Source organism: Bombus huntii, chromosome 9 (genome assembly GCF_024542735.1).
Source record: "Bombus huntii isolate Logan2020A chromosome 9, iyBomHunt1.1, whole genome shotgun sequence".
Lineage (NCBI taxonomy): Eukaryota > Metazoa > Arthropoda > Insecta > Hymenoptera > Apidae > Bombus > Bombus huntii.
The window spans coordinates 12157104-12183226 of NC_066246.1; the positions used below are offsets into that span (position 1 = coordinate 12157104).

At 38.4% G+C, this 26123-nt stretch overlaps 1 protein-coding gene across 2 annotated transcripts in view; it reads right to left on the reverse strand.

The window, feature by feature from the left end:
- Positions 1-26123, reverse strand: part of LOC126869345 (rho GTPase-activating protein 7) — a 349000-nt gene that overhangs the window by 317104 nt on the left and 5773 nt on the right. For both annotated transcript variants that reach the window (XM_050625732.1, XM_050625733.1), the window contains exon 2: positions 1034-1273. In XM_050625732.1, the coding sequence (XP_050481689.1) occupies positions 1034-1231 (198 nt within the window). In that variant the 5' untranslated portion in view covers positions 1232-1273. The remainder of the gene's footprint in view (positions 1-1033; positions 1274-26123) is intronic.

Consider the following 26123-nt stretch of genomic DNA (forward strand, 5'->3'; position numbering starts at 1 on the left):
AAAATTCCTTGTCTACCAGAGTGGAAGTTCTTGAGATGCAAATTTAATACGATTTCGCGTCAGTCCCCGAAACTGATAGGACGTTGAAAGACAAAACTTGAAGGCGAAAACTGGCTTACGCTTTCGGGTGTCATTCAAGGCATTTAGTTTTGTAGTTGAGGTCTCTAAAACAACCGTGCCGCGGTAAGCAAAGACAGAATAAAAGGAAAGGACGAGGGGAAATAAGAAAACGACGTGTTGGACCCGACGGTCATGGACGAAACGTGTTTTGGAATCTTGCACAGCGGTCATGGCGTCACATTCAATTTGTTGTGCACGGTTTCAGCGAAAACATCGATAAAGTAGATGATCGATTCCTAACTGAACCGTGTTGTGTCGTGTCGAAGAAGAGTTTCGTCTTATGAACGGGATCGTATTAACGCTTCATTAAAAACGTCGCTTACGTTCGACCGTGATTAAAATTATCAATCAGCGTCAGTGATATCACTTCACTTTGATATTAAACGTAAAACGTCCAACATTCTCGGCAAACAATTGCAGTGAGTTACAAAAATCTACATACGCCCGTTAAACTTGAAATATTGTAGCAAATTGAACTTCTACACATATTTGAAAAAATAACGCTAAGAAGGAAAAGTAAAAAAAAATATGCAATATTATAAAAGAGGAAATATATGTACCTGTTATACATGATAAAATTAAAGGGCTTCTAATTTCTAAAGCAATTTCTTTCTGCGACTTCTGCGAACTAAAAGTGAATAGCTCTTTAATTCCCATTCGACATTCGTTGGTATACTAAGTTAAATTCAAAGTCATTTTACATGCTTTTATGTTAGCGAGTGTAAATGATGTTGTAATAAAGAACATTTTTAGTTTTTACCGATAAATTGGATACACAAAATTCAATGGATGTATGTAGATTTCTCAATTGACCACATATGGAATATCTTTTTATAAAATAAAATTCTTTCACAAAATACAATTCTACTTTATAAAAAGAAATCGCGTATAAAAATTCACGTGGGAAACTCACGTTTACTTTGGCGAGATATAACTCCAATTCCTTATATGGATCCATCTCCGATTTAGTTGCTGTCAGCACCTTGCCACTTTCATTACCACTTTCCACTATTTTCAACTGATTCACTGTTTTCGAGATGGGTAAACCCGACGCGACACTTCCTTTCGAGCCATCGACATACAGCCCGCCGCTGTCTTGCATGGTCTCCATGCTCTACCGTCACCTTGACCTCACGCGCATTTTCTTCTGCACCTGTAACAGCGAGGAACATAACCATCAGTGTGATTCAGAAAGCGATCCAGTCGGATAATTGGAAGAAAGTTCACGACATATTGATATGCCTCGGTTAATTCCATGACCTTTGAGATAGAAACTTTATCGTGGCGCCATGTATCGTGTATTATCGTTTCGCAATTACGTATCCGTCTGACATCTTTCACGCACTTGATTTGTTTCCTAAACTTCGCTAGAATTGTGAACTGTGGAATTTTAAATAATTGTTTATCATTTAAAAATCAATTGAAATTCAGGTTATTTTACTATTATTAGAATGATACAATGCGTATCAAGCTAACTGTTACGTCGGGCGACACTACCTAGACCAGGCCACATACCGCGGGCAAGATGGGAACCAGATGTCCGCTCATTCTTACTGCGTACCCTCAATAGTCTTAAGGACCCATCATAAATCTTAGAAATTTGCTAGCTAAGGTCCTTCAGACCGACCAAACATCTCTTTACCGAATCGTTTCTAAACCTTATTGTTGCTACGGGAAAGTTAGTTTTCTCACATATGATGCTTCCCACTAGCAACTCTCTCTCTCGGGGGCGGTTAGCACCCTTCCTCGCCAACCAACCTAGAAAATTAACCAATTGACAGCGAAGTATTTCCCTCACTCTCCCAATGAAACCTTACCCTTGACAAATCAGCTCCTTCTTGTAGATTAGACCCACCCACGACTAGCTTTCCTCCGACACAGCATCGTCACTGTACCTCACTTATTCTTCATCGTTAGAATAGTCAACATGTCATTACCGGGTTTCTATCCTTAAATCAATCACTTATGTAACTTATACATACGCATCAGTGTAATTATCTTCTTTACAAAGTTGTTGGAATAAACGTTAATTTATACCTGTTAATTCAGTATAACCTCAATTGAAGCACCTCTATTATCGTAACAGAAATCAGGGAATCGATAATTTCGTGGCGTCGATTATCTAATCGTAACGGGAATTTACGACTCCCGTTGACGTGCTTTCTCGCGATCGCGTCTCTCCGCGAATGGTCGAAGTAACTTTTTAGGCACATGTCTGCGGATTGTTCTAATTACATTATAAACAGAATTACGTATCCCATTTTCGAAATTATAATTAACATATACTGTTTCAACTTGAATACATTATAGTCTGTGCTGAACATAATCATAGTAATAGCCTGTGTATAATTACATTCATCGTAGAAATATGATTTATTAGAATTTATGCGCTAGCTCTTGAAGGAATAGAATACGTAATTAATGAAAAAGTACCGGCCAATGCCTTCTCCACGCTCAAAGTCAACAGTATTACATATGTAATTTCAATTGGACCAATATTGATAGTACTGTAACACCAGTAAACCTAGTCGTAACCCAAGGACAGAGGAAGGAACGAAAGTTCTCAATCAACGAGTAATTTATACGGTCTTCAGTCAGCAAAAGATTTCCTAATCCCTTTTAATCCATATTTGCTCTTCAAAAAGGCCTATAATTTATATTATTATCGTTGGAGATACAAATTAGCGTTTGAAACGATGAAATAGGAGAACAAAAGAAGAGACCAGGTGGATACCTACGGGCGAAAGGATTATAATTAGCCCTAGTGTGACTCACTACTAGGCTCGCTGCGTGTAGCGGCTCGTATAATCCCGGCTTGTCAAACACTTGAAAAGGGTAAAATGGCCACCTGCGCTGTTATGATTGCATTTGGCTAAATTTAGCAGAACCGTTCGCGTTAGTCACCAGAGCTAATTATATTTCGCAGATTAGTCTGCCCGCCGAAACGCGAGAAGACTGATCTGAAATTACTGCTGCAGTTTGTACCTCTTTCCCCCGCCCCTTTCTCTTCTCTCTTTATTCATGATCGTTTTACATCATTAAACTGATTAACGCAACCAACATTCTCTTCCCGATTCTCTTGCCGTTCTTACAATCGAGTTTCGTAACGCTCCATCTACAGAGAAATTCCGTTACAGTCTTTTGTTAAACATATGTGAATTTTATAATTACTTTGAATTACTACAGAATCGTATCTAATTAAAGTGTGCAGTTGTGGAACCATGACAAAGTTGTTAATTTTCACTGCACAGTAAGTCATAACATAGATCATTTTTTTGTAATATCAATTTCATCGTATCACGTATCTCGTTTCTGTTTATTAGCGTACGTTATTATGTACCTAACAAGCCGAATAATTCAATAAAAGTAGCTTTCGTTACAAAGTCATTAATTATAGGAAATAGAACAGCCAACTACCTTATTAGGATGAACACTGCATCCCTGAGTCTCTTCCTATACTTCACTCTTAGTTGTGTTTCTCATACACGTGTCTCCGTGTGGAAGCACTCTAATCGCCCTGAGACTCTTGACTTTATAGTTTCATCCATTTCCTTGCTGAACATTCGCACGGAGTATACGGTCTCTTGTGAATGGGTCTCGTTTCCACGAGTTTGGCGAGCATTTTAAAGTTCAACGGGTCTCTATCATCAGAGACCTGAATCACGATCGAGCGATCTACAGCGAGATCGTGTGTGTCGATTGCGCGGAGTCAAGTGGCATACTTATAGGGCATGATATGACTACCGTTTCATTCAGTGAGCCCGACAACAATAAAGTTATGCATGAAAACACGAGTCGCTTCGAGAGGCGCAGACGTAATATTAGAAAATCGCCGGATGTCTGGATCGCAATAACCTGTCGACACTCAATATGTCAGGTGATTTCACAGGTGAACGATGATGCTCGAGCAACGTCATAGCGATTTCATGATTTCCGCGCGAGAAACTCGCGAGGCCAACATGGTCTAACACGTAATAGATTCTTCCGTTAATGCTGTGAGAAGAAGAGGAATTATAAATATACATGAACACGAATGTAAGTATATACGTAGACAGCAAAACAAGTTACGAAGTATCTACGTTAGGTAATTCGGAACCTGTAATAAAAGTTTGTTATTATAATTTATCACTTTAGCTCGAAATTAATTGATTAACGTCGTATCGTTTATCGAAGGAATTCTTGCTCCCTCGTATACGATATTCCAAGTGATTATCGCATATGACTTGGCTGGAATTCGAAGAATAAAGACGTTACAACAAGCAAGAAAAACATTACCTCTCTCGAGTAATTATATTCGCTTCCACTTCATTAACGCTACGAGTTAATTTAAAATCCAGAAAAAGCGGCGCGTGGGTAGGAAATCAAATTATAAAATTATTTCCATGTACGCACACATATACGGACAATTTGGTTGTCGTTTGATAAATGTATCATTACACTTTACCGCTCTACCGTGAAATTAATTGATCCAACTTTTAATTAGAGCTCAGCGGCGATCAAAGATAGCGGTAATAATATAGTTAGAAAGTAGCCATTTATAAAACAGAGACTACTTCGATGCGTGGCACAGAGGTGAAACTCGGCGATCTGTAGTGTATTTCGTTGTTGCATACACCTAAAATTGAGACATTGCACGATGGAAAATATTGTACGTCTGGATAATTATACGAAGAGACATACGCACGCCTCTACGCGTCGTTGGAACGCCGACCACGTTCGAATCGATTCCGCAAAACCGTGATTAGCCATGCGTCCGCCGTTTTATATCTGCCTGTCGGGTCCTGTGACGCCCTGTTAACTACCTGTGACGGCGATATACAACATCGATATTTAATTAATTTTTACGCAATGATCAAAACACACACGCTCAAATCAAGCCAAGTCTGCCTGGTTTCGTAGACCAGTTTCTCGATCGACGTTGATTTATTAGCGGGAATACGATTAGCGTCTGCGATTTCAACGACGACGATCGTATGTTTGTCATTCAAAAGAAAAAAAAATGGGGGAAAAATACGAGAAATATAAGAGAAAGAGGAGAAAAAAGAAATGAAAAACATTGGAAACTGGCGCTTGGCGTCGCGAAAGCTTTGTGCGTGGAGGCTCGAGGCGCCACTTTGACGCTACATTGCCAGACATTTGCAGTCGACACAAACGATCCGTGTTATTTCTACGATCTGAGCTATCCAGGTGTGAAGTCTCGCAGGATTCGTGCAATCGAGAATAAATTACTGACAATAATTTCTAAGCGATAAGAAAGACACGCGTCTCAAGGCGAGTTTTAATTCAGTCGAACCAACTGGTCGTGTCCACCGTGGTCGAGAATGGCATTTGATCGGGGTGAGGTATCGATACCACTCGAGGCATCGGTATCGAAGCTATTTGCCAAGCATTCTGACGCCCCTCGCGTCCCTATCGCGAGCCACAAATTCCCACGTCCCACGCCATCTCGGTGACAGGCAGTTGTCGACTGGAATTTCACCGACTGCTGGCTTTTCTTCACGAGGCAAGAAGTTGATTGAGACAAATTAAGAAGAGTTGTTGGCGCAGCCATTTTTGGCAATTAAACAGTTTTCAGTATCGTAATCTGAAAAATGCTAGTATTATCATTATATTGGTTTGAACAAAGAAGTTCCATGCAATAACAATGAGCGATAATATACATATACATTCTTATATCGGAGTAAGAGTTGATCGTTCGTTAATCGATTATGAGAAGAAATCTCATTTCTTTGATAAATCTGAATAACTAACATTTTTATCAATTAAATATTAATTTACATGCGGTAAAAGATGTTTTGATGCTATCATCGGATAACAATCATCTCTAACATCGCTAACGTTATATGGGTATTTTAAATAGACGGAGTGGAAGAACGAGTAAGTTCGTGGTTTCATTCCCCTGGCACACTTGAATTCCTCTTTCTTTATGAGCGTACCGTAAAAGAACAAGGGCATAATTAAAGCTTTCTATTTTTGAAGATACAAATTCGGAAAAAAGCAGAGTGTGTCATAAATAAAGGAACGTTAAATAAAGATACGATTCATTACGGTTATTGCAATGAAACGTTTTTTTTAATGACATCAGCTGCAATTTTGTTGTTGTAAATTTCAATTGCAGTCCGCAGTACACGTGTAGGCAGTATTGAGTCATTATATAACAGTTATCCTCGAAAACATTGTTCTATAAAAAGGTTTTATATGTACCTATCAGATCAAACGCGACCTCCACAGATAGTTAAGTTCATCTAAACGAAGCTTGTTATGAGAAAATTTAACAAAATGTGATCTCAATGATGAAAAGAAGAATGTCTCATATATTACAATTATATTTAAGATGTACGATCACGACTAGATAATTTTTTCCGTTCCAGTGCCATAAGGAACCGTAACGAAATATTTTCTTTCCAGCTGTGAATACGAAATATTACTGTTCGCCGTAATTCCATTCGCGATACCTCTATCAAGGCTATTGAAATAGGCGTTCATTGCTGACCTATCGCTGGCCACAAATTCCCACGTCCTACGCCGACATTGTCAAGCGGACACCAACAGTAATTTCGCCAACAATTCCTCGAACCGTACAGGTAACATGGAACAAGAAAAACGGTCTCTCTTTCCTTCGACAAAGGATCGCGATCGCGGTTCGTTAACATGTTGACTGTCACGCGAATTTTATATATTTTCCCCAAGAGCCACAATAGATCGAAATATACAGCGAGACATTTAATTTTTGAACAATATTATATTGTATTTGCACACCTTTTTCTGACAATCTGCATTGTTGAAAGCTTTTTGGTTCATGAAATTTGCTTTATTTTAATCGATCTAAAAAGTTTAGACCATCGTGATGCTCAACGTGTCAACGGTCAACAAATATCGAACCTTTATGTCTTCGCGCGAATATCCTTGCGCGCCTAAAATGTCTTGCATACCGTACATTAATAAATGGACTACATACATATGTCTTTACCGAATAAACTTATCGTTTCAATGCAAATACCACTGGTTTCACAGGCTGAACACGAGAAGTCGTTCGCGTTCGAATTATATTCCCCCCGCGCGTTTCCTTGATTTTCTGACACGAAATTTCCTCCTTCTTGTCCTCCCTCTCGAAACGTCACGTCGTTCGTTTCCGCTTACGATGATCGTCGGGACTTGCTAAAGAAGGAATCCGAGTTGAGACGTGCGTTAAATCATGAATTCTATCGCGCGTTACGGCGCAGAAATAATGCGATGCGCGACCAACGTCCAATCTCTCTCTCTTTCGCTCTTTCCATGCTCCTCTTTATGATTACGTTCCACTAATCCGATTACGCGTGTATGTTATTTCTGTAAATTACCGATAGGAGGAGTTTTGTACTTTATACAGTGGCTCATGAAAGTATTCAAATATTTACATGGAAAACTTCTATGTGTATATTGTGTGCCATATAAAAGGTTTTAAAATTTCATTAGCGTTATAATGACACACGAATGTGATAACTGTGTTGGTAAAATTTGGAGCTAGTCTGAAGATGTATGTAGGAATATTAAGATAATTACTGCAAACATATATTTAATAAGCAATTAGTATACAGTATGAATATCCATCTTCGACGCACAATACTTAAATTTTAAAAATGCTCCCGCTGAATATTGTGGTTTATCGATATAATGGATAATTGTCTGTTTAAATACGTTCATGATTTCTGCGAAATATGTATTTGCACTAAATATCCGGTAGCCTCTATATATGCTTTCTATATACACTGACATTCAACATGTTTCATATGACCTACAAAGTATATGCATAAAAGATTTCTACAAGTGTTCGAATAATACTTTCATGGGCCACTCTACATGTATACACAAGCGTAAATTACTTTTGTTAGAATACATACCAAATAAGCATCTATTATTTGCTGGCACAAGGATCTTTCTAAATCAATCCTATCGAAGCGAGATATTTATAGCGCATAGAACACGAACACAGTAATCGCATGGAAACGACTGACGACTTTTAAAGCTTCATCTCCGCGTAGAAAATCAATTGCACGTGACGCTAGGTTATTTATTCGCGAATGTTGTAACGCCACGATGATACTCTCCATCGGCGCTTTTACGATACGTACATTGAAGTATGTTAATCACATGGCGTAAAGGCAATCGTCGAATTTTAAGGGTCGCATAAACACAACCGCGAAAACCCTTTACGCGGCCTTCCTCCTTCATAAAGTCGCACGACGGCACGCGGTCGTAACGCTTTAGAAGCGTGCCATTACGTTAAGGACAATTCCCTGTAACGGAATCGATAATAATATCCGCACTGGCCAGACACGTGGATACTTGCTCTCTATTATTAGCAATACGACACTGCATATTATCCCGTGTTCTTTCCATCCAGCGGCCAAAGACACCGTGGGCGCCGCGCTTTTTCGCTGGGACCGCTTGTGCAAATAGTTTCGACGCGGAGCATGCGTAAACGGCCAACAATGCATTCCCCTGTTTTTTCTCCATTCGCGAATTCTCCATACGATTCCCGAGTTTTTCGAGAGGTAGCTCATTTTACCGCTCGAAATACATAGCTGTTTCATCTTCAGCATCTTCAGGCACGTTCCAAAGTTTTTCAACAGCTTTATTGCTAATTTTAAGATATTCCGAAGGAATTCTGGATATTTATTGCTTGGAAAAGTTCGTAAGTTTAGGAAAAAATTTAATTGAATAACGTATATATGCTTCATTTAGATAACAATTTACTATTGGATCGGATCGTTATTCTGGAAGATTTGTCTCATAGCAATGAATTCTTCCGAGTGTTTCTTGCGGGTTTCTGAAATATTCAACTTCTCGCTACGAAGAGGACATTTTGTAAAGACCAGAATAAGTGGTACTTAAACGATGATGTAAATTCTTGGTGAATTCTGAAAATTCGAGTTAAGGTCATTTTTTGTTTATTTCTTCCATCGAAATATAAGAACGTAAAATATTTCTTGTTGAAAAACGATATTTTCATAAAACAAGCCATAATAGCGTGCATCCATAATTCTGGAAGAGCTAAAATGCGTAAACTTCAAACAGTGCAGAGCCTCCATTAGCATCTCTCATTGAACTATCTTACAAACATGAAGCAAAACACCGAAGTTCGAAAATCAATGTCACGCGCGTGAAAAGCCGACTTTCCTCACCGGCCAAAGGCGGGTTAGGCTCGATACATAAATAAGGACGAAAATATCTGGACAACGTAGCGGTTTATCGGCAAAAGCAACGCACGCTAATGACAGCGTGACAAAAATGTCTGCCCACCGCATCGAAACCGGATCATAATGCAGTGAGCATAGAAAGGTCTCTCTCTGCCAGCGGAGCTTCGTTCCATGCGGCGAATACGTCGCGCGAGCTTGTAACCGCGGCTCGGTTCTTATCGGTCGGATTTACGATTTCGATTAGCATGTGGCCGGCGTGTCCGCCTTCCTGGTGGCGTGGAGGCACTAAAAACAATTATCGCCCGATATATTCGCGAGACGCGGACGGACGAAAACGAAGAGGAAGACACCGTCTTACGTCTCGTTTCAGGCCGGTTCCAAGGCGGACTCAGCCTTCCGTGCGACGCATTGTGTGCAGTTTATCTTTGCGGCTCATAGCCTGCTGAGGCCACCAGGAACGTCCCAACAAGTTACGTAAGGTTAATTGCGGTCGTTCGGCTTGCCAGGCTGCTCCGCGCTCCTCGCCAACCTGTGTGATGCGTGTCTTGAAACGTGCGTGCATCGATGCCGATCGTTATCACTGGGGCCTTGCTCGCGAGGACATCGATATTTACGCAATTCAATCGCGTGAGAGCCCTGGATTGTTCTTTTCATATTGTTTTTAGGAATATTTAAGGTTTCGTAGTTGTTAACAAACGATTTGATTTGAACAGGGATGGGGATCGAAACCTGATTTTTATTATGGATTCGCAAAACTTTGCATGGTCGCGATAAATTCGTAATTGATGTTTTAATGAAGTTGAATTAAGTTAATAGATTTAGGTGAATTTTTGATACGTACAAGAAAACTCCATTTGAACATGTCAAGAGACAAACAGTTCATACGTTTGGAATTAATACGAGTTCATTGATTCTCCCTACTACCTACAATTTCTTATTCAAATAGTAGGAGTTTACGTTTAGATAAGTGTATTTAATCAACAGGAATCCCAATGAATAGAGTTCAGATGAGTAGAATTTTATCGTAGTAGAACCTCGCTGAACCTCGTTTATCCGGACAAGTCGAGAGAAAAACAATTTGGATAATCGAATAGTTTCGACAATCTCTTCTTATTAGTTCGGACTTCAATAGGTGCTGATATTCGGAAAACTGGAACTGATCAATTGATTCTATATCACGTTCAACTGTCCCTTCTTTAATATGTAAGTACAATTCATTCTCAATAAAAAGAAATGATTGCATATGTTTATTATAAGAATACGTCCATTTAAAGTTGACCATTAACTTGTTCATATAAACCAACTGCAGATAAACGAGGTTCTATTACTAACTATATTTAACAATACAATCAATTATCTTTCCAAATATTAAACACAGCATAACAAAACAATAAATCTATTTTGTAGTGTGATTAATCATTCTCAACTACTAAATATAATACAATATCTCGGCCACTCATCATTCCACAGAAACCAGCTTCAAATTACCATAAACAAAATCGCCATCGTGAAAAATCGTGCAGCATAAGTGCAGCAGAACGTTATCATTGAACTTGCGCATCCCTTACACGCGTAGCTACACGAGAACGAGCAAACAATAAGCCACGAAAGAAGGAGCAAAGCACATTATGCGAAGATTGGTTGGTAAGGGCGAGCTAGCTGGGTCCTCGATCAATCACCCACGCAAAAAAGTTCGATGGTATCTTGCGGCCATGGAGACCGTCCTGGTCGTTTCTTCCGTCTGAAGGGACAAGTCGAGTTGCAACCGATTCGACAGGTTGGTACACATAAGGCGTGCACGCGGACGAGAACAGCAGAAAACGGAAGTGAGAGAGAGAGAAGGACGCGAAGGAGCAAAGAAAGCGAGATATACAGAGGACGAGAATCCGCATGACAAGCTTCATCGACCAGTCATGCTTATCGCACACCTTAAGGCTCGTTTGCAAAACAAATTATTGGAAGGATAGTCTGCCGAGCTGGAGGAGCCGGAGGAGTAAAATGTCTTTTCCATATTTATATACGCATGTGATACAATCGTGCTATGCACTGTCTTCCATAGGGAAAATAATACTATATTGTTTGTTTAACTCGCAGTTTTCTTCGTATTTCATTAATTATGTAGTTTTTTGCTTTCATACGAGTAGTATAAACCAATAATTTTTATAGATAACTTGCATGGTTATAATGCACCTAACGAGACATATAAAAATAAAGTAAAATAATACGATAGTAAGTAAATCTAATATTGAATTACACGATGGAAACCACAGAAAATAATGAAGCCTGTGTCCTCTTCAGTTTCAGAATTACACGTTTTAACTAAAAAGAGTGAAAAGCCGATTAGATTCCCAATCCTATGTCGTAATAATAATTTAGAAAGCGATCTTGGAACTTCTTTTTAAAAGAAATTTATTCTGAAAATTAAAACTGTTATTTTTTTAATGCATAAATGGATAATTAGAAAAGCTCTGACGAGCTAAAGTTGATCACATTACACGCTTCTTTTTTTTGCTTTTACGACATATTCCCTATAGCTTACTTAAACATTCCAAAGATTTAATCTGATAGAACTAGCAGCAATCATGCGGGTGTTGTAAAAAAGTAAATTCATTGGAGTTCCCCTGCTCCAAAGTTATTCGTTAAGAAATATAGTCACCATCTACGACGGCGTATCATCACACTTTATCGAACGTTCCGTCACGCTTCCTGGATGTAGGTTTCGAATGAATTTTCTGATCATATCATTGATATTACGTGTAAAAGTCAACATGGTCCCTTCATTTCTATCCAGGGAAAAAGGGGTATTATATCAAGGAACACGTCGTTCAGATATTTTATGTAACTATCCATCGTGTTCCACGCGATACAGTAAATAACAGAAAATGTGAGTTATTTTCGAACGTTTCCGTGCGTATTATTGTCACGAACAGGTATTTGCGAGCTGCTGAAGCTATTCATTGTGCAAAGCGTTTACACGACAGTGCGATATGACGCGCGAGTCATCCTGCAAAGATAAAATTCAATCACACGTCAGAGTTACATGGTTTTTCCATATGAAGATCACAAGATAAATCATCAAGTACGTTCTTCATTTTTTTAACGTGGAATCGTTCGTTCTGTGTGCTTCTAATTGTCTGGAAATTTATAAATAAACGTAAAAATATACGCAGAAGAAAAGGCAGATAAAAGATCATTAATATACTGACCGAGCAAACGATTTTTCACAAATGAAATGAAATTGTTCTCGTTTCTGACTTGGATACGTGCTGCGTAGCCCACTTTGAGAAAGTAACGGAATACCTCGGCTCGAAGAAGCGGAGGCGTCGAGCTCATAGTGTCAGCAACACCTTTATGGGTTTAACACTCGTTAAACGTTTGTGTACATTTAGTTGAGTAATGAAAGGTACGAGTCGAGACAGGTACATAGGCTACTTCCATCGGTGTGAACAAGTCTGTAGAATTCCTAGTTGCTTCAGGACTGCATGAAGCTTCGAACATGTTAAGCTTCAAACGGAAGCATCGTCGTAATACTTCAAATTACAAGTTCACAAAACTTAACATCTCTTAACATTTCGTACAATAGGTATTGTTGATGAATAAATTCATCAGGAAATGATTTATCTAAATGAAAACGTATAGCTCCATTTCTTGGAAATTTTGCAAGTACGTCCACCTAAACAAAATTTGTATTAGTGATAAAATGACTTCTTCGAACCAGAGAAATTTCTACTTGAAATATTTTTTACAGTAGATAGTTCGGGCGATAATCGCAGAGCTTCATACTTTGGAATACTCTGTAAAGGTTTTTATTACGATTTTAAAACAAACGAATCTATCGATATATAGAAACACCGAGCATGCGCTCGATGAAGGATTTGGAAGCAACAGTTAATCATACACCCAGCTAGATTCTTTTCTATTCTGGCTGCCTCTATCCTTATCGACGTCATAAATTATTCAAATTACGAAACAACCGATAACTACGACAACGGTAGAAAAGATAGGCAGTGGCGGCGTGGCTGATCTCAAAAAGACAAAATGAAGGAAGAAAAGAGGAGGAATAGGAAAGCTCGTGAGCTAGAGTAATCGCGGTGCGTGGTTCCACTGTATCTCACACGTGCGAAGGATATCTCGACGAGAGAATAAGAGGCAATACATAGTTCCTCATCGAATGGATCCTCGGTGGTTTCGAAACTGGTTTCGGATCGCGACGACTAATTGGAATTAAATGCAATGCTTCCCCCTAGTCGCCATTGCTGACGCTCGAATGATAAATGCTGTGATAGCGACAATAATTAGAGGTACACGGTATATCCATTCCTACGCGAAGCTGTTCCCCATCGGGACACCTCGCCGTCACAATCGTCCTCTTCCCTTGGCTAGTTAATCACGCGACTCTACGATTCCGACTAGCTTCGTTCCTTGAAGATAAACTTCGTTATTATGTGGTGCTCATGCGCGGGTCTTGAGGATTCGTCGATCCTTGGCCACGTGACGCAACGATGCCGTTATGTGTCGTCAGAGGAAAGAGAGGGAAAATTCTTCTGAACCAAACGTAGATGATCGGGCGATACCGACTACCTTAATTGCTTGAATACCGATTTGTACGAGAGACCAATCGGAGCGAAATTCGAAGATTCAAAGATTATCTGCATAGAATGACATTTGTTTGTGAGAAACGTAGAGGTAATAGGAAGGAGAATTGAAATTTGAATGGAAACTCTTTGTGATGGATTTTGATAGACTTATGAATGTAGATGAGAGATGTTAAAATATGTGACAGACACTCTATTTTATAAAATGAATTGTAGTTAGAATATTCTTATGATTGGCAGATATAAAATAATTTAGAAATAGATCATCATAGTATTATGGTAAAGGTAATAGGAATTAAGTTCTGTTTATTAATAAATTTTGTATATATTTTTAAACTATCAGAAAATGCTTCAAATATTTAACGATTAATTGTGCAATATAATATAAAAATTAATAAGAAGCCCAGAAATTTTCCACATCCTTTAACACCTTCGAACAGCGAGAAACTAAACTTGGCGCACGAAAACTGTAATTTATATGTAAATCTTAACACTAAATTTGAAAGTTCAATTCTAATATCTAATACATGAGGATGCTAACGATATGTCGAGCCATAAACACAATTTTGCCCCAGTAACCTACAATAAGAAACTGCTATAATCCGCTTCTACAAGTCATGATCTTGTTATATGAAACTTGCTATTAACCTTGTGTATTAATGAGTTGAAATCAAGGAACACGATGTATGTACGATCACTCAGCGTATCCAAATTTACCTTGTAAATGAGGTTTAAACGCTGGCAGCTTAGAAGAAAGCGTCGCACCACCCAACTCGAGTAGCCAGAACAAAAACGGCGGACGTCGAGTCAGACACGTCCGACAAACAAAAAGCTCGCGACTCGGACGGTTGCCAGGTAAAATTCAATCTCAGCCGCGATAACTCCGTACAAGCGAGGCCGTCGCTGCGTTAATCGCTGTGCACTACCTGATCGTGCTCGTTGCTGCGGGCTGTTCAGTGGCCACGAACCGTAGCCGAGCATTCGCGATTTATTTACGTCGGTGCACCGTAATCATCGCGTCAACTCGAGTAGCACGATCATAATGACGACCGGTAATTACAAAGTGTATTACGATTGCGACATAACCGTTGCCTCCTCGCACCCTACGCATTAAAGTGTCAAAGAGTAGCCGACCAACCGCGCTTTAGGTCAAGGAAGAAGGGATGCATGTTTTGACATACATATATATTCTTGGCGAAGGATTAAAGAAATACATATGGGTAAGGTCAGGAATAATCTGGACATAGAAGACATGTACGGTGGTTCATGAAAGTATTCAAATACTTACCATACATAATACTTATGTAGATATACAGGGTGGTTGGTAACTGGTGGTACAAGCGGAAAGGGGGTGATTCTACGCGAAAAAAGAGGTCGAAAATATAGAATAAAAATTTTTCGTTTGAGGCTTTGTTTTCGAGAAAATCAACTTTGAATTTTCGCTCGGTACGCGTGCACTTTATCGCGTCTCGTTATAACGGATCTCACTGTAAATCGTTGTCTCGATGGAAAAATTTAAAAAAAGAAAAAAAATTAAAAAAAAATTTTTATTCTATATTTTCGACTTCTTTTTTCGCGTAGAATCACCCTCTTTCTGCTTGTACCACCAGTTACCAACCACCCTGTATATTATGTATTATATAGTACATTTTAAAAGTTCTTTAGCATCGTAGTTAGGCACGACTATCATGGTTGTACTGATGAAATTTTATAGCAATTTGAAAACGTATACAGAAATAAGAAAAACAAACATACTAGTTTAATTATGATTTTTTTCAACAAAAACCAATTATTTCTATATAGATCTTGAATCTACCAATATGAGCCTTCAATATCGATAGACAAATGTTTTTCTTTTTGTTTTATCTCGTAAAAGCGTAATGTTTTATCTCGAAAGCGTAAAAACGGGGAACGCAAGCTTCGTACTATCTTCTTGCCGTACGTTCAACGGAATGTCTAATAAAGTCTGAGTCATGTCTGTTGGCTACCGCAACAAGAACTTGGTAAAGCACAAAGAGACTATATACACTGCCGGACGGAACATCTGATCGATCGGTAAACCGTGACGAAGAATGCCTGAGGGAAAGGATTGTTAATGATCTTGACTCTCTGCCTTACCTACTCCGGATTCACTGACGAGGAATGTTCGAAGAAAAACCGACGTTCGTCTCGCTTCGTAAATATGAGTCAACCAGCCACATCGCTTAGGAAAACGGAAATTCGCAACAGCTCTGCCAGCCAGACCGGTTGTAAACGCAAATGAGAATGTAACAGACGAGTTGTAATCATAATGGTTCGCCGCGATTTTCGACGGGATCCGAATCAGGCCTTGCCCAGCTGTTACCTTACAGAATTAGCGTAATCGACGAAGGTCGACGCAAACTGAACGACCGCTTCTCCGAGTACTCGTCGAATCTGCGTCTCTTCGCGGAGGAGCGAAAGAGAAAGAAATAGACTGGAACTGCCCATTCCATAAGAGCTGTTTAGAACCATTAACGGCTGCTAAATACCGCGAGCATCCAACATCCTGGGTAAGCAGGCTCTTTCCAGTTCTCGTCTCCTTCCATTGAATGTCTTGTAGCGGGTTCCTTGCTGGGAGAGAGAGGTTGCGAGGAGGCCTTGCAAGGTTACCTATCTCTTAGCGAGGTCTATGAACCTCCTTCGAGTTTGTGTTAACGAGTCTAACGTTACCTAACTTTCAGTTCTCATATGTCAAAGGGTCTTTTAAAAAACGTATTGAAAAATTTATGAAACATTATTTAATTACACTAGGTATTTAATTATACCGATTGTAACATAATTGATGAAACATCCCGTATTTCTTTTTTCATTTCTGGTTACTGGTAAAAATTGATTTTAAAAGATAATCACAGAGCAGATTCGTAGCTAGGGGAAAACTATATGTATATGTTGGTAATCGCAAAATGGATGCGTTTAAAACTAATCATAGTCGACTTTGTAATAAAAGGCATAAACTTGGCGCCACTTAGAATATCGTTAAGTAACTCCCTTCATTACAATGTTGACACGTCGTGTTACTTATTACATCTTCATCGTTAATTGAATGTTACTATGGTGTGTAACATGTAATTATCCTGACGCGCACTTAGAGGAATTCAAGGTATATTGAAAATACGACGCGATCGAGATGATTACATGACGAAGGTTATTACTGAAGCATGACTTACAGTTTACCGCTTGCACCATCTAAATTTACCCCTTGAGTACTTAATGAGAGGTTTTAGGGAACGTGTAACTAGAAAACATCGAGTTGGTACCTTCACGGGTAACGAACACGGTGTTATCAGTGTCAATTTAACAGGATCTTTAATTTCAAAGAAATTCGCGTTTGTGGTAGTTTACAAACTTCGTTCTCTAATTGAATAATAAATGAGCCGTTTAGAAGCCACATTGATCAACTCCATAAATTGAAAATAGAGAAAAATTACAATCGCTGACTAATATTTCGACTATGAACCTTCCTTGCAATCATAGTAATTAACTGATATGCCAACATCTTAATGATAATGATCCAGCAGAGGCACAAGTAATGACGTTGCACACAGAAGAAATGAGATTTCGTCTGACTCATTTATACAAACATTCGTCTTCTTTAAACGGTTACAAGATTTAATTGCTCAGATATAAGGTACCATTTTCATTTTTTGATATAAAACAGCCAATTTGACGTGAATTTCCATCTGCCATTCAGTTATCACACAGTGCAAATATATGCATTCAAAACAGAAAGGTCTTAAACTCTATATGTAACGATTCCATATACCATGCGAATACAAGCGTTAACGATTAACAAAGCTTTTATTTGCAATACGTAATGTTTGATTATCGATTACTAACCAAATAACATGTTAAACAACTAACCAATAGATAAGATATTATCGATGGTTATTGTTTTATAAAAATAATAATCTACAGTTCGTACAGTGACGAGCTTATGAATAGAGAAACGCTTAGTCTTAACTGCTAGTAAATTCAACTATGAGTTTTATTTATCCTTTTATTGTAAGGTGTATATACTGCATTACTGGTAGAAGAATGTTCAACAGAAACTTCTATCCTAAGTTTAGCAAATGTCTCTAAGAAGGAACCATAATTGTCCAAACAAATTTCCGGGGAACAGCATCCTTCATTTCACTTCCATATGTAAGCAAAAAAGGTAGAAGAAGACGAAGGTTCACGGACTCCAGAGGGTTTTCGCGTAATTCCATAACAAACGATTATCCGGGCAACCGAGTAATCCGTCTGGAAAATAAACGGCGGTCTCCCATAATGCGAAATTAAAATGTTTCAACCGTAGCCAGCAGGCACTGCAGCAATTTAAATAAACGGCACGTCGCGTCGTCTCGGCTGCAGGAGAATAAGGAAACGCTGGCATGTCTCGAATCGGTTCAGACGCGGTGTTTGTTTAAGCGACGCCAAGAAAAGAGCGGAGATTCATGGGATGCCGATGAACGACGGATTTCGTATCGAAAGCGCGGTCTACGCGCGATTAGATTCCAGCTCGCGTCTTCCCTCTCTCGTGCACCCTTTAATTACCAAGTATTGTGCGGCGCCGCGATCGTCAATGTCCTTTTGTTCAGCCAATGTTCTCTTATGCTTTGACATTCTCATAATGTCGATTGACAGTCGAAGGTCTGCACAATTGCGTGTCCCGAACAGTGCACGCGCGGAATATATGCTCCGATACCAATTCGTTTCAAATGTCACTGGGAGAACGACTGGCTCTGTTCGCCGATTTATCGAGAGTAATAACTAGATTGCGGATGTTTATGCACTTATACAAAACTTAAAAATACGAAAATGCATAGAATACATATAATATGCAAAAATATATAAAGTACGTAGCACAGGTTTTAGTAATTAACGTGTGAAACAAATCTCTGCTTAGATTCCACTTTTTAGTCGAGTTCATAAAAAAATAAATTTGCATAAACATTCGAGATCTAGTGATAAGTTAATTGGTGTGATTATATTGCTTTTTTGCGCAACAAGTTATTTCTGCTACTTGAATAAATCACGTTTTAAAATTTATTTTATTCAAAATTCTTCGCATAATTTTAAAAGACCAGAAAAAGGCTGTACACAAAAATACTCGTTTCTCCGTAAAAATATGTAAATAATTCTGTCCACTTCGTGACAAACCATTCATAATCCAGCTGACATTTGACCGTCATTAAAATACACTTCTTTAAAAAAAAGTACATTCGATGTAGTCATAAACGAATATATTAAATTCGCAGTCAACAAATTACAATTTCTCAAAACCAACGACGATCATCATCCGCAAATATCCAGATTTTTTCTTAACATGAAAAATCATCGAGCTCGTGGCTCCATCGAGACGAAATCAACACCACGTGGCAAAGTGTTCGACGCACTTCGTCACATTTCACTCCCTCTTCCATGTAAAACAGAGTGTCACGCGAGAAAACACTTGGCAGCCACAAAGCAACGACGAGCTATCGTTGCAGAAGTCTCGAAGCACTTCGGATCGCGACGAACACGACGCGGAGTGCTCGGCCTCGCAGTTAAGTAAAAGCGACACACGATACACGGCTAAACGAAGAGATACCCTGAATGGGTCAGACTATCCACAAGCGGAGAACCACGATGGATGCACGCGTAGAGGAAGGTGAGGCCAGGAAAAATACAATGAAGCGTGATCAGTGTGAACCATTTTGCTTGAGAAGCCGCGTGCACCGAGTATAAGGTGCTCTATCCTCTCGCGATCCTCGAGTCGCAGAACTGGTTTTACACGCGGTCGATTTCGATATATATAAGGACGCGAGATACAGACAGAGAGGAAGCCACGAGGTAACAAAGAGGGAAACATCAAGGATCTTCACATGAACGACGACGCTGCGATCCTCGCGATCCATTGATCCTCTATTTGTCTAATTAGAAGCACGAGTATTCTCTCAGCACTACGCAACGATGACAATCTTCCTTTTTTTTCTGCATATACTTATACCGGACTGCTATTTTTTTCGGTCGAGCCTTTGACGAACAACGACACAAATTAATTTGCTCGTTATTTGACGTCGAGGTCTAGTGTCGAGGATGATGTTTCACTTGTTTGTTCGATGAGAGCTCTAACGTGGAAATCACGGTGATAATGTCGGTTCCGCGAACACGCGATGCGTCTATTGGCGGTGTACAGCGATGTAAAGAAGTAGAAAATCACGCGTGGGAATTTAATTTTCTTGGTGACTCACGACCAATAACGTGCAATCATGATTGGCACTTATCGTTAGTTGTCGTAGAGTCATATTTTTTGTACGAATTACGGTTATGCTCTACGCTGCTTTCGGGTTAAGCTACGTACTTTATTAGGTTGTTTAGAAAATATGTTCATAGCAAAATTTAAGAAGGTTCGGGTTAGATATGCATTTTCAAAGAATTAGTATTTTATTGAATAATATATTAGTTTAGCATTGTTTCGTTGAAAAAAGGAAACCTGTTTTATGAACGAATTTTGATTATACTTCTCCTTCGTTATTTTCAGCATTTATGTAAAAAGAGTATTTGTACAACCATATCATTACGCGCCAGAGATTCATAATAAAAATACTACGAACCTTCCGAATAATCTAATATAAGAAAATTATCCATTTTGAAAGAAATCCTTCGGCCTTCTTTTTCAAAGCAATTAATTTTACTTTATCAGGATGACTCTCAGTTTCTCAGATTCTCGAAATACAGGAAGTCCTATCATGAAATACTTTCATTTCCTACTTCATGATAGAGATTTGAAGACATAGCTATCGCGGTATCATTATTTGTTCTATCAAAGGAAAACGGCCCACACTTTCCAGACTTCCTGTGACCCGAAAATCATGATGACAATGTTTTTCACGAGTATCTACATCATTTGGAGCCCGTCCGTTTCTTGGCTTCCTCTTTTGTTTAATTTCATGCACGACTGCCGACAGAAAGCTTTCATTCGCAGCGACAATAGCCCCTCGCTCTTTAATTGTCTATAATTGTTTTCAATTTCCTCCGAAGCCACTTCTGTGCACGACTGAGCAAACGACAAAGATATTCGACGAGCAATTCTATGATTTGTTATTTTGAATTTGATATATACCCGTGGAAATATTTCAACAATTAAAATGAAAATCCTTGATGAATGTATCGTATGTTTTATATTATTAGAATAGTTAGAATTATTAATAGAATATGAACATTTTATCACCACTGTGATCGAACACAGTTATCATAATTATAGGTATCAGTAATATTTGAAACAAATTCGAAAATGTACCAACATAATCCTAATAGCCGTGTCCCATTACAATGCTAGTGAAGTTTCAACAAGCTTTACATAATATACATAATATCGCATAATATACATAATATACATAATATACATAATATACATAATATACATAATATACGTAATATACATAATATAACCATCAAAGTTTCCTACAATAAATGTTTGAACACTTTCATGAATCACTCTATGTAATAAAGCATGTGATATTTTTTATTTAACATCATCTCTGAATGCTATTTTTATCACAACTCCTCGTTTACCTCCATCTATCGTTCCTATTATCTATTAGATCGTCTTCATTTCCTGAATCATTTAAATTAACCTTCAGTAAAAAGCAAATAAGATTTATTCCTTAAAAATACTATAATAGCGCATTTCTACCGAAGACAAATCGATAATTCAAAGCGGTTAGTCATATGTTTGTCTGCGTCCTCTTTCCCTATCCAACAGTTCCGTAGCGAAATGATAATTCCCAAGTAACTAATGGAGCAATTTGAGACTTTTCTCGCTCCGCGCGTAGCGAAAGTAAGAGGTCGTCGAGAATCATAACCGTGCCCTAAAGGGAGCGACATTTACGTGTCCCGCGAATCGTTGTTTCGATTTTGCAAGAGCCACGCGAGTTACATACGAGAGCTCGTCGAACGGAACTCGTTCGGCTATGTAATTCTACGTGAAAGTAGTAGACACGTCAGGCATAATTTTAAAGCGCGTGTTACCGCGCGAGCGCGCACGCGTTTCGTGAACGATGATGAAGTATCCTTTCCGCGTCCCGAAGTCGAACGTTCCGCAATGTCGAAATCAGTCGTGCGAATAAAAATTGTACCCGAACCCGTATATCCCAACCCTGCCTGGAAAACAAATATGATTCACGAGAAAGCGTAGCATGCTTTCAAAAGATAAAAGTCAAGCTACAGTTTTGCACGGTTATAATTCATCGAGAGCCACGCATAAGTAAACCATGCGTTTACAATGGTGCTGAGTATATCGAGCCGCGCTTTTTTCAGTGAAAGACGATGAACGAGATTGCTTAATAACTGTACTTCTATCTTACTTCTCTACTATTTGTAAACTTCATGTCACTGAATGTCTTAACGTGTCACAAAATTGACAGAGTCGACTTTACCTGTAAACTGTCGGCTATAAGTATTAGAACACCTGTTGGATTTAGTATAAATTTACTTAAAAAATAAAGCTGTCAATGTGGTTCGATAAAATAATAATATGTAAATGTAAAATAATAATAATTTATCAATCAGGTTGTAAATCATTTTAAAAAGTTTTATCGTACAGTATGTATTATTTAGATTCTTAAAATATACCTGAAAATTTCATCTACCAATCTTACGATAATAAACTGAAATTTCTCAATTTCGATAATAAGTCTGACTTATTAGTATTCCTTAATAAGAAGTACTATATTGGCGTAACTATTAATATCCATCACGTTGTTGGAAAACAAAAAGAATCAGCGACAACGACAAGTCAGTTCCAAACTCTTGTTGCTCAAACAGGCTCGTTAATTTTGCATCGTTTTAGTCATTGTTTCTTGCGTTCACGAACAGCTTAGCTTCCTACATAGTACCGGGCTTTATTAACAGCGAATACTTCTCAAATAATAAATTACTTCGTCCAACTGACGTGTATGTACATTCAGATGCACCGCGCGCCTTCTTCTTTGTCGATAAACCTATCAGTTGAACGAAGAATTTACAACATATTTAAACCTCATACCGCAAGTCGCTTGTTACTAGGGAAAAAAGGAAAAAGTATTGAAACTAAACGGTGCGTTGCCAGCCGTGGACTTAATGCCTCGCGAATATATGCATTAAAATATTGAAATATAAACGCGACGAAACGATAGTTCAATATTATATAATGTGCGTGCAATCGATTTGAAACTATTTATGTACACGTATATAGTACGTATACATATAATACGTATGTGTAACTGTTGGTTTTATATTTCTTACGTTCTCTCAAATAATACTTACTTAAATGTCTCGATGTTTAATGCAAATATAAGTAGCATACAATTCATTAAAATGTTACAAATGAATAAAATCTAAGATTTCAAATATTCTGTTTTTCACTAATCATCGCTCTACAAAAAAATATCTAGCCATGCAATTCTCTATAACATAAACAAACAACGAAAAAATTCCATCACTCCAATAACCATTTCTTCCTTCCTACCTATATCAAGTTCTTACTCGATGTTACACCCCATATTTTTATTTTTATTTTCCTCTGAACGTCAACGATTAAATGCATCTCGATGGAACATCGAGGTTTTTATCGTAGAAGAGAAAAAAACCCGTGCACGCAAAAGCATTATTCGGCGAGTATACGAACGTTCGATCCGATAATGTGGACGCATCGCTACCAACGCATCGCAAAAGGGGGAAGCACATTGATGTCAAGTGAATAAAGGCCGGGTTGCGCATAAATATTTCATACATCGTACTGCTAGATATACAGATGTCTGCGGTCATACGATAAACCATTGAAAGATAGACGGAGGAGAATGCGCTTTAACCGTTCTCTGCGTCAGTCATCGTCAGCGCTGTTCCATAAAAATTAACGGACGTCTCATTTTTGCGAGCGGTGCGTGCCGCGCAGGGAACACGGCATTGCATATAAAATGTCGATGTGATATCTTCTTCACTGAGTACAATCGACTGTGTAATAAATCATTTTTATGCAACGCCGAACGATAGGCAAGCCTTTCACCTCGATTTCTGCTAAACGATTCATTCGACCGTCTCACTGGGAATTTGAAAACCTTTTACACGCGATTAATTGTATTAAATTATCGGAAAACTTACAATTCGTTTTTAGATAAATAAAGAAAGACTAATTTCGATAAGGCATATTCAATAAAATCCGAGAAAATTTTGTATATTTTACTTTCAAACTATTTATAGTAAGTAATAAAAAGAATCGAAATAAAAATGTTTTTGTGTTTAGAATTTTTATATAAGTAATTACATTATTTCCTCGGCATTATCAAGTTCCATTTGACGGTACGTACTTCGTAACACGAAAGGAAGCAGAACCAAGCGGTAATCCCATTCAAAACCGAGATATGCGAACATAAATAACCAAAAATCCTTTACGTTCAATCTCAGTTATAATACAGGGACGTATTATCTGTGGAAGCAACCGGACTTAAGGATTAAAATCCAGATCCAGAATTTCCATTTAAATTTAATTTAAAGAATTCAATTTAAAATCCAGAATTTTTCATTTTTATTGCTAAATTATTCCTCCAGTGCCTCTGACTCAAAGTTTCGTAAAAATCTAGTCGAACTATCAATCCATACGAAGAAAACGATGAAAGCTATATTTTACAAATTTTATTGTCTGCAATTTTTTGTTACAGAACAATATTAGCCCACATCTTTATAAATTATCATCTAAATTCAACAATGTACTTGCCATTTGTAGAAACCTCCGAGTAAAGTCGCAAATATACAAGCAAAATTTGACGATAGAACTTGTTGATCAACCTAACTAATATCGTGTTTCATATAATATACTACAAGAGACATACAAGTGAAAGAGAGACGCGTGCGTGAGAAGAGGCGCAACACCGGAAATAGAGAGGAATGGTCACGGAAGGAGAAGAAGGCGTTTAACCGCTCCTGGCTCTGCGTCCGCTAGTCAGCGAAAACTTCAGCGCGATTTTACATTGCGTCATAAATGCAGGATGTAAATCATGACCGGTGATGCGGTCGATTCTGTAGAGGCGCGTAAAGCTTAGTAGAAATGACAGTCAGAACGCGGGAGGGAAGTAAGCTTAAAAGGGAGAAGACGAAACGCGTTGGCGACGCAAAACGTCGTAGTAATCGACTTGAAAGGGCTTCCTTCGCGGCGAGATTGATGCTTCCGTTCGAATCGAAGAGATCGTACCCAACGTAATTGTAAATTAGAGACTGTTGAACAAACTGCTGCTTCGTAAATTATATTATATAATAAAGCTGAGTGATTCTTATTTGAAAGGCTGGGCTGTCGATGATGATTTTTCGTGAGAAAAAGAATATTATATTATTGTGTTTCGTAAGTTATTGAGTTTGTAAGAGATGTCTTTTCAGTCAGAGTTTAGCATGGTATCGGTATTGGTATTACGATGTAAAAGGTTCTATGAATACAGCGTTTCCATTCGAATCGAGGAGGAATTGTACTGGTTGCGATTGTAAATCACATGATACTAGACAGCTTCTGTTTCTTGTGTACTTATTTGCTTCAACAGGTTTCATGGCTTTTTCAACGCGATGCATCAAAGCGTTGCTGAAAGCGTTGACGTGTTCCGAGAGGTTCTCCGAACGTAGTCAGCGTTTCCATTTAAATCGAAGAAAGTTCTATTGGCTACGATCATAAATCAGTGGATAGCAAATAGCTTCTTTCCTACAATACCTATTTATAACTATCGCGGTATACTTATTCGAAAATGACATTACTATTCTTCAGTCACTTAGAAACTAATTATTGACCAATGAACATTAACAATTTTTCTATCGAGGAAAGAAAAACATACTGAGTCGATATATTTATTCCACGTAAAAGACATCAAGAAACCATCCAAATGATCAAAATGTTCTAAACAATGTTTCCTTCGAATAGTTTTGGCATTATCAATTTATACTACACCTAGCTTTATCCAGCAATCAAGAATAAATACTCGATTGCTGCCGGGACATCGAATATACGTAATTGAATTCGAATCGAATTCAAACTAACCTACCACTCGTATACAGTCGATCAGTATGGCTGCTGAGTCGTTCACACATCGACCTCCCCTGCTCCAAACCTAATCGTCCCTACACTTCGTCAAGAAAAGAAACATTTAGCAATGTCTTGCATCGGAAGTTCCTTTCGATTATAGCCGCTGGTATGAGGATCGTGCTGTGTATCGTGAATCACGATGTA